Here is a 10,812-nt window from a genome sequence, read left to right on the forward strand (position 1 = left end):
TATACTAAATGTCAGAGAATTTTTGTCTTATTTTAGTCAACATTATCCATTACTTTTTTAGTCTAGTTTTAGTCAATGAAAATTATATTTTAGTCTCAGGAAACAGGAAACATATGAAACAGAAATACTGCATAAATATAATGCAATTAAACAAGAGGAAATATCTTACATGGTATATTTTGTTACCGTCACATGACCAGCATTTACGTTGTGTCTCCTTTCATTTGTGTCATGTCATGAAGGTTTGTTAATGTAGATATTTTTTTCTAAAACAACACTAGTTAGAGCCATGCAATGAGGGGAAGTGTGTGTGGAGGTGGATTGCTGGGGCTATACAAAAGCCCCCTGCCACCATTCGAGGTTAAAACAGGTTACTGAGAGGTCAACTTTTATGATGCACAGCACATAATGTTATATTTATTAATAAATAAACATAAAAACCAAAACAACACAAAGGACTTTGCTTGTGACCTTGAGGTGGTCATTCCAGGCTACTTCTTTGCCATGGGGTTGTTAATTATGATAAATGAATGTGACACAGCTCCAGCGTTTAGTGTGGGAAGTCAATATCCTTTTTTATGCCTGAGGTCCCTTGTGGCACCATCTCTGTGGGTGATTAATTTTGGATGCATGGGTTGTGGTAATAACACAGGGGAACCCTTCTCAAGCACACAGGCCAAGCCCAATAACCTTAATGCACCCGCCATTCCAAAAGGTACTGAGCTTCCGTGTGTGCACGTTCCACAGCTCCTTAAGGCTAATTATTTAGACTTTTGTTAAAAGTAAACGCTGCTGCTGAACCCCTATCTCATTATAAGATAAGCACATCATGACAACTAATCAAGAGACATGACATGTTTACCCAGAGCCCAGTGGCCGTGAGACAGAGCACCACAAATTGGGGTCAAGCACTTCCGCTTGATTTCGGCCCTCATCATCTGTGCCCTTCTGGCAGATTCCTACATACAGGGCTATAAAATACAGGGGTGCAGGGGCAGTAAACATGCCAATATGCCATATGGGCCAAGTGTTTACGGTGACTGGTGGTATGGGTTATCAAGGCTTCTGGGCAGTGGGACAGCAATAAATACTGCCTTCCCGGTGAAGGCCGTAGCTTTGGTCTGCTATTTGGACCAGTTTGGTTCCGATGTCTGTCAGTTTCTCTCTCGGTCTGTGTCGATTCTTGTCGGTGTTCCACATGTCTGTGTTTCCATTCCAGAATGGTCGTCACCCATCGTGGTCATGTGTCTGCATTTCCCACTCCTTGTTGTCAAAGTACTGACCCTGAATTCTGTGAGTCCTTTCTGTTTGCTCTTTCAGTTCCCCTGTTCCCTATTATTTTTTGGAGCGCACCCTGTAGTGTGAAATTGTGAAATCTTCCAGGTACTGAAAGCTCACTATTTGAGGCACACCATGATGTGTTTTGTTCCATAACGTTAATTACCTAATTTGCAAAAATGCAGAGGCTACAGCAAAAAAACCCCAAAAAAAACAGAAGATTGTTTTTCTCTTGCCTCATTATGATACAATGGGAATTGCCAATTGGGATCTGGCTATACCTCTTTTGATTTTTTAGTTTTTTAGTTTTTTAAGCTTTAATTGGGGAAGACGAGTACATGTGAATGTAGTTACATGTCGCTGCATATGCTGACTGTAAATTAAAACAGTAAATTAATTAAGACTGTAAATAAATCTGTTGCAGATTTAGGCATAATACAAATATAATCTCATTGACTGCTTTTTGTTAATGTGCTCATTTTTATGGCTATAATGTTTGTTTGTTTTTTGTTCTTATTGTTCTTTTTCTTATTTTTACCGTAAGATCACACTTAGGTCTGTCACTTTTACATACTTATTGTGATTATTGTTGTAAGAGGTGCTTTGTCAACGCATGGCTGTTCACCTGACAGTCTCCAGTGGGTAAGTGTACATTACAGTGCAGCACTGACCTCGCAATCAAAAAGCAGCCAGTTCTGGCTGCACGGCTACATACCTGGGGCTGTGAAACACCGCAGTGCTCTTCTCAAACATCTCTGGCAAAGTGCCTAGAGGAAAGTGATTCCTTGGGAGGAAAGACATGGGTGGGGTAAACTGTTTTCACTCCAGCGACTCCTGCTAAGCTTTATCTGGAAGGTGTCAAGAGTGTGGCCCAGTCCTTTTAAAAAGCCTGTGTGACTTGGCTGTGAACGAAATCAATATCAGCCTTTGAGGGCAGACCAAAATATGAGTACGACAAACATTGTGAAATGTAAGAAACCAAGCCAGAGCTGAAAGGAAAGCCAGTCTGGTAAGACAGAAGATACTCAATTACAGCAAGGCTAATCCAGACATCCATTACACGTAATCCCACACAGTTGCTGAATATTAAGGAGAATCTGTGTTGACCTGTAGTTTGAAAAAAAGGTGAGGTTGCACTAGGGCTTGAACACAAGTAAAAGGGCAAAAAACATTTCATCTCAAGATACAAACCAAAATGAATGTCTTTGAAAAGGACAATACATAACGGGAAAGCCAGGATAAATCAAAGTGAACTCAATAAAAACACAGGCGGTCACTACTGGCAGGGGGCAACCATGGGGAGGATGTGACAATCCCATAACTAATTACTATGGGTGCAATGCTCAGAAAGTCTCAGAATTTCATTCGATTTTGAGCTCTTGACATTTTCAAGCGTGTCCTCAGTATTTATATATAAAAAAATCAGTGCAAAAACACACACTAGTTATTTGAAAGTGGATAATAACCCTTTTTATTTCTGTCACCCAGTTTTAATTTGGAAACTGACTCAAACTGCCAAGGTTCCACTGAAGTCCCCTTGAGCAAATGTGCGTCCGGCTAGGCCTACCGCTGCTGATTGGCTGCCGAAATATGTCCAGCGACCTCAGCTACTAGACAAGAGGTCTGCTCGAGATCTCACCGTGTGTGGTTATAGGTGTGTTCTGTGCTTTGTGTGCTTCAGGTTTTGGACCCTTCGCTGGTGTGTGTGTGCTTGCTGTTTTAATTTGCTTTCCCTTTGTATCCCCCCTTCCTTTGGCGGTAGTGTTGTTAGTAGTGGTGCTTGTTTATGGTGTTAGTTCTGTCTATTGTCTCAGTCCTCTCCCCTCTCCACACCTTTGTCACATTCCTCAACACGACAAGGCGAGAACGTGACAAGTGAAATATTGGCACAACAATGTTCGGTGTTCGTATGCATAAACAGTTCTATGCATAAACAGTAGGGGTGTTGAAATTAATCTTCAAATCGGTGCATTGCGATGCACGCATGCATGGACGATTCTGCATCGATGCGGTGTAGAACATATTCGATTATATCATAATGACGTTGTTGGTGATTTTCTAAACGTATTGGCTGCATGATCTGTGTATAGCGCTGCACCAGGTATGTGTTTCATGCTGTGCGGCACGTCACTCAGTGGCCTTGTGCTTGCACCGTGGTCGAAATTGAATATTGTTTAACTTTGACTGCTTTTGCCCAACCAATAGAATCTAAGCGGGCTAGCGTTTGGTCTGCCCCTCGGAAACACACACAAAGCAAGAATAAAGGAAAAGCTGTTCATATCAGTGTCCCGAGAACTACAACTCGACATTATCGTCTTACCAGAAGTTTAGAAAACCACACATGGTTTTTGTTTGGAGCCCCACTCGCTGTTTTTGAGAGGAAGAGAGGACGCGGCTGTAGATTTGCTCTAATGAGCAGAAAAAAGGTTGTCGTTCAGTCCACGCTCACCTAAAGCCATGGATGTCTGAACTAGGTGCTTTTCTGGTATTCATGGAATCTGGTGAGTGCCGATTGGAGAAAATCAAAGCATCCACACTGGTAAGCGAGACCTTAACTCTTGAAGGGATGCATCAAGATAATCGTAATCAAATCATGAGACCAGTCAAGGCTCACATGTCTAATAAACATTGTTCTGTTTAGTTTTCCAGTCTAACACACAGTACAACTATGCAAGATATGTGTTCAAAATAACTATTGTTATCATTTTATCTTCCTACCCAAGTAACCAGACCATCCCCTGACTGGTCAAAAGCCAAAAGAGAAGCACACCTTTTTTTTTTTGTATTTTTTTCTACAGTAGATTTGGAGAAACTGTTTAAATTGGAGAGCTGAACTGTAAATGAAGCAATTATCAGAATTTTCCTTCAGAAATGAACATTATCCTGCCTCTTAATGCATTTTCCAGCACCAGAAGAGACTTAATTCTCATCAGCATCAATGCCAAGTTGATATCAGTAAGTCCCTGGATGCATGAAAATTTCACAGTGATTATCCCCAAACCAATAAGCCACACACCACAAGTAAAGGTGTGACCATTTCACACGTGTTAAATGGCATATACAGTGTAGAAATGGTGCATAATGCTAATTTGGCCATTAGCAGAAAAACACATAAAAAGTACGGCTTCTCCTGCCAGAAGACCCTGCTTTGTCTGCCCAAGCTAATTTTATGGACAAATCTAATTAGGCTTAACTTCCAACCAAAAAAGGGCCTTTTATGTGAGTCTTTGAAAGTCCTGAAATGTCACTTTCCAAGATTTGGGTGTCCTTTGTAGACTGTTACTAATTGCCATATTATAGAATGAAGCGTAATTTATGAGGTTGAAGCTCTAACGATGGTGTTCAAAAATGCATTTCGTATCTAAATACTTGTTAAAAGGATTTACACAGATGTGTTTTTGAACTCAAGAACCCTTGTGTATTATGAATTATTGTGCATATGGTTGTGTGTTTTTAATGGGCTGAAGTGACATAAACCTGCCAAAAAAAAAAAAAAAAAAACTAAAAATTGTTAAGCATGGCACAGAGTGAGACTACTTATCTGAAGCAAGTGCCTGGTGCACTGATAGACATAATGAACATGATAAGAGGCATTGGCGTCTTTTCGATCGCTACACATCTTACAGCATCATACTGAAAAGGCTCTCAGTTGCATGCCAAACTTAAAGGACTCAAAGGAAAATCATCTGGATATTGGCACTCAAACATGGTTGAGAAGTTTCCCAAGTTGGAATTGAGTTCTGGGAAAATGTGCCTCTATAGAAAGCATGTTGTAAGTCGCTCTGGATAAGGGCGTCTGACAAATTACATAAATGTAAATGATGTCAGATTATGTTTTATGTGATACAGGATTATGTTTTATAATCATAACGCAATGATAATATTATTAAGCAATTCTTTGAAAGTCTGATAGTGTCTAAAACCCTAAGTAAAACATGAAGAAAATGTAAAAAGAGGGTAGAACCCAGACATGTGCGCTAAACCAATATTCATACATATTCGCTTGTATAAAGGGTAGAGGGCTGTTTTCTTTGGACTGTATTTAATTTTTCTTCATTCAAATGTAAAATTGATTATGCTTCCACTCTGAACCACTGATTAAATCTAGATTGATACTAATAAAAAAAACATGACAGATTACTATCTATTCGTTACATGCAAAATTCCTGTCAGAATGAATACACACTAACACAAAACAGCGCCCCCTTCTGGTCAAAAAGAACGGAACAAATTAACAGCTCAACAGGACCAACACAAATTAATAATAAGGACGTTGGTGAGTCTGATCTGTTCTGCAAAAATTGTGTGATCTCTGTAGACTGGAGAGAGGTGTGCTAGTAGCTTGGTGGGTAACACACTCGCCTATGAACCAGAAGACCCAGGTTCAAATCCCACTTACTACCATTGTGTCCCTGAGCAAGGCACTTTTCCCTAAATTGCTCCAGGGGGACTGTCCCTGTAACTGATTGTAAGTCACTCTGGATAAGGGCGTCTGATAAATGCTGTAAATGTAAAATGTAAATGAGAGAAAAATGACACAGTTGCCCACAACATGCTATTGCTAAGATACCAAACTACTGAGAATGTACCCAAGGTTTATTTTTTTCATTCACAAATTGATTTAGGTTTGGCTTCTGGAAGGAACTTGCGCTGTAAGAGTGACTTCTTTAACTTTGTGAGCAACCTCTGGCCTGGTTTCCATTATCAGCATCTAGGACAGATGCACTCTACAAGATGTGACACCAGCCCGACTCAGAGGAGCACACCTGCGCTTGCAAAAGAAGAGAAGAGAGGCCAAAAAAGAAGTGGCGCGTTTGCAATCGCATCACTTCTCCCCGATGCTCTGCTGCACGCGTGTCAAAGCCCTGAGGTGGGAACACAACAAACGCAGACCTGTCAGTCCCACCGCCCTCTCCCTGATCACTGTGGAGATGTACTCTGGCCGTCAGACTCCAAGCACCTGGTTACCCTGTGATGAGTTCATTATAGGACGCGTACACACACACACACACACACACAGCCCCGCAGGCTCTACTGCTGTCCAATGCATGGGCTGAATATTTTCAGACTTTTACTCCAAACTATGACACAATAACAATATCCGACAACGCTGCGGGGCATGGCTGCGCCATTCTTAACGATGGAACATTTACGATAAAGGACCAGTCTGAAAAGGGCAGCATGAGAGAATGGGAACAGCAGATAAAAAGCAGCTCCACGTCCTGGCAATTCAAACCTGGGAGCACGTCCCCATGCCCCCTTTGGTGGTATACCCTCAGTTGCGATTTCATGCCAGCTGAAAATGACACAAGTAAGACCGGAACTCGTTCCTTGTCACCTTGAATAAATGGCTTCTTAAGAAGAGCATGAAACCATGTGGAATTGAAAAAAGCACTTTTAATAGTCGTTATACTATTCAGTGTCAAGGCAAATGTATCGCACATATTGTATTCGTTTCATTTACATTAAAGAAGATCTGATGTCATAGTGTCATCAAGGTTCTGATTATTTGGGACATTTGGGAAATTGGTGGCATGCATGGAATGAAATGATCCCCATGGTTTGCCATGGTTTTCTAGCAGACGAACATGTGTTTGCACGCACGTATGAAAGTGATGTCTTGCCATGCCTCTAGGACAAACAAGAAAAACACACGCTTTTCTTTTTATTGATTGCATTAGCTCTAATTTATAGACTTGTAACGCTGCCGGTCTGCGCTAGGTGCCAAGCTGCCAGCGTGAACAGGATTTATGCTCCTCTAAAGCCTTTAAATACCTCAGACAATTACAGGCAACGCCGGCCGCAGGACTCCGTCCAGGATCGTCCGCTTCCTCGCACACCTACACACTGCTGAGTCACTGGGTTTCACTGCTCAGCCTCCCCCCCACCCCGTCACCGAGACCCTCACGTTCAGCCAGCAGCTCCGGCCGAACCCCGCGCATTTCTGTTTCAGATCGTGGGAATTTTAATGTCAGAGTGTTGTCACACTCGGGCCTCGATGGGCCACGTGGGGACCTGTGGCAAAAAGTCTACTACCATGCACATATCCATTCATACACACACACATGCATATATATATGTGTGTGTCAAGCCACTTTAAATGTACAATATCAACAACCTACACATGCAATATATTGTAATATAGTGTAGGTAGTTGATATTCCACATTTAAAGTGCATTAATTTGAAAAGCTTCGGATTGCTTATTACAGGATTTTTAATACAAAAACCGTCAATGCCAATGGATGGGAAAAGAGCCACCCTTTGTTGCATGAGGCACGGGCATAAAGGAAGGGGACCGCTTGAACTTACCTGGGCGAGGATGCGACACATTTCCCCCGAAGTGCAGGCAGGTGCGACAGCAGCAGCCCTCACCCCCCCGTCCCGCGTTTATTTTACTCGGCCTCAACCGCACAGACCTCTCGTAACGGGGGTGTTACACATCTCGAGCCTCGGGGTAATTAAAAAGAACAAAAAAAAAAAAAAAAAAGAGCGCTTCAATATGCGACGCGTGAAGGACAAAAAGGGGGTAAAAGTGACGCTTCTTGGCTTCAAACGCTGCAGGAACGTCGGAGCGACGCCGCTCTCGTCCCTCAGTCTGATTTTTTTTTTTTGCAAGAAAAAAATATATTTAAAGAAATATATATATTACCGCATGAGGTTTATATCCAGGGAAAAGGTTTTTAAAAAACAAAAATTATCCCAGAGTTGTTACTGTCCTGCTGTCCAAAATGAAAATGTCCGTGTCCGGTTCGCCTTCGTGGAATCAGAAGTTTTTACTCGTCGTTGTTAAATACATTTTTTGTAAATGCAATAAAAAAAAAAATCTGTCAATGCTGTTGATTTTACGCGCGTCCAGCGCAGGTCCAACTTCCCTTCGCCGCCGTCCGGCTACTTTCTGCCCACTTTCGGTCTGACGGGACCAGGCTCTTCTCCCCCCACCGTTTTAATGAAGCCCGCCTCTGAAGTAATAATGACGTCGGCCGGGTCTGCGGTTCCACCCGCGCTCCCACGGAGGAGCGAGAGGCAGCGCGAACGTGGAAAAGAGAGGAATCCGGCGGCTCCGTCCGCGTCGCCGCCACCGGCCTCGTGGGCTGACAGCCGCGGGCACGCGCGCCGGACGCGCGCACGACGCGCGCGCGCCGGACCCTCCTCGGCGCGGGAGCCTTGATGCTTTAATGACGAACTTCAGGCCGACAAAGCTCGACGGTAAAACGCGCCCGTTTCATTAAACCCGTCATAACCGCGACGGATATAAGTTTTTTTTATTTTTTTATTTGTGTGTTCTGTCGTGAGGCTTGAAGTTGATTTCCAAAAAAAAAAAAAAAAAAAAAAGACGCGACACGAGGTTGAAGGGCTTAGTGACATTCATTCTGTCCGCGAGTCGTAAATTCTTTACCACGCTACTAATAGATTAATGACCAGCTAGTAATCATTTATTACACCGGTTATTAAACCTGTCGTCGCTGCCTGCGTCTCACGTGACAGGGACGCGGGCCAATGACGTGCTTCGTTTATTTAATGTTTTGTTGAATAAGCCGCGACGCTTATGGAATTGATTGACAGTGCATTTATTTCCGAATCAAATCTGCACAAACCAATTAAGACTTCCGTGGCTATTTGGGTCAGTGGTGGCCTAGCGGTTAAGGAAGCGGCCCCGTAGTCAGAAGGTTGCCGGTTCGAAGGTTTCCGATCCGCCAAGGTGCCACTGAGCACAGCACCGTCCCCACACACTGCTCCCCGGGCGCCGGTGATGGCTGCCCTCTGCTCACCAAGGGTGGTGGTTAAAAGCAGAGGACACATTTCGCTGTGTCACCGTGTGCTGTGCTGCAGTGTATCACAACGACAATCACTTTCACTTAAGCCTAAATCATTGCTTGGGCGCGCTCCCGCTATGGTGACCGCGCCTCGCGTCATATTGGGGGCGGCTTCCTGTTTTTTTTTTTTTTAATTAATCATCAGTGTCATTTCGGCGCCGCGTTCCTCAAACCGCACTGTCGTTAACCAAGTGCGATCGTGCGACATGTCATTGCACGGTCGGCTGCTATAAACTCGTCTTACAATACATTTGCACCCGAGCCAAAGGGCAAGTGGTCGCTTGGGGGGGGGGTAAGCAGACTTCTCCAGCACTTGTTCTTGTTCCGTGTGTTCCTTTGCAGTTACGAGCTGACTGTGTAAAAGTCACGTGATCTATTACCCATTAGAAGTCGTTTAAGTCGTTCATTTGACTGCGTCCTTTTCTCGATTATTACCCTTTTTTTTTTAAAACCATTTAAGTGCTGTCTTATCGTCAGCATTAAGCAATCCATAACCCCTCTTATCACCCTCCACCACCAAGAGTGCAGATCTCCTTGAATTAAAGTAGAAATGATTTACATCCATTTTTATTCAACTGCCTGAGCTAAAATACAGCAACGCATTGCATAATATTTCTTAACCGGAATGCTTTTGTCGAACCGGAACAGCTTAGATTCTCTTGCAAAGGTCAATCAGTGATGACTAATTGCTCTGACATTAATTCTGCGGGCGCGTTGAAACCTAATTTAGAAATAACCTGCCACATCTTGATGTAAGCCGTTGCCACGTGACGCGGCTTGGTTTGGTGTTAATACCTTACTGTCTGAAAGTGTACAGTGGTGCACTGTCAACCACACATCGTCCAAAGTTTAGCAGGTTCACAGATGTGGCAAAAAAGTGTGTGTAGGTAGGTGGAACTTCATTCATCTCTCAGGAAGGTTCCTCCGAGAAATTCACTGCGTGTGTGTATGCGTGAAGGGCAGAAAGAGAGAGAGAGAGAGAGACGTGTGCATATGTCTGTGCGGGCATGCTTCTATACGTATGTGTGGTAGGGGTCAACGTTGATTGAGAGGCTGACTCTGTCCCCGAGGCTTTGGGTGACAGCATCCTAAATCCTCTTGATTTATTCCTTGCCTCAGCTCCCCGACCGCTTTTAAAAGCCATGCATAGATTCCAGGATTCGCAAGAGGCTCCAGTGTGCTCTGTCCGGAGAAGAGATCGGCCACATTCAGCCACAAAGGCCTGGGGGTGGTTCCTGGATTTCTGACACTAATGGCCGTCCTGGGATCTGCTACAACACAATTTAACAGAAAACTAAACTTCACCTGATTTATGTACGTTTCTGATAAATATCATGGGACTGGTGTCTCCATGATAACACCTGATTGCTCACCTTTGATGCCCCAGTTGCGTGACTCACCCATGTTCTACCCAGTCACAGAGCAAAGAACAGAAATACTGTGTTTGGATTTTTGCCACTTGTTACCATGGGAATTCCAATAGTGGGGCTATAACAGTGATTGGATAGTAACTGGACCACAGAAGAATGAATCGCAAATGTGGTCCATAAGGGCGTATCGTACATTGCAGGGCGGAGCGAACGGTTCGGTATTTTACAGAGCGCCGTTCCACTCCTAATTTGTACTGTGCTGTACCCTAATACCATAAGGTTGTGCAACTTATGGCAACTTAAATATTCATAAAAGATATTAAGTGGGGTTAGAGGGCTTTCCTGCAA

General features: G+C 43.5%; 1 protein-coding gene across 1 annotated transcript in view; it reads right to left on the reverse strand.

The window, feature by feature from the left end:
- Positions 1-8,456, reverse strand: part of crhr1 (corticotropin releasing hormone receptor 1) — a 96,410-nt gene extending 87,954 nt beyond the window's left edge. The window contains exon 1 of the mRNA XM_028985932.1: positions 7,590-8,456. Within this exon, the coding sequence (XP_028841765.1) occupies positions 7,590-7,610 (21 nt within the window). The 5' untranslated portion in view covers positions 7,611-8,456. The remainder of the gene's footprint in view (positions 1-7,589) is intronic.
- Between the last annotated feature and the right edge of the window lie 2,356 nt (positions 8,457-10,812).

The sequence above is a fragment of the Denticeps clupeoides genome, chromosome 7, assembly GCF_900700375.1.
Source record: "Denticeps clupeoides chromosome 7, fDenClu1.1, whole genome shotgun sequence".
Lineage (NCBI taxonomy): Eukaryota > Metazoa > Chordata > Actinopteri > Clupeiformes > Denticipitidae > Denticeps > Denticeps clupeoides.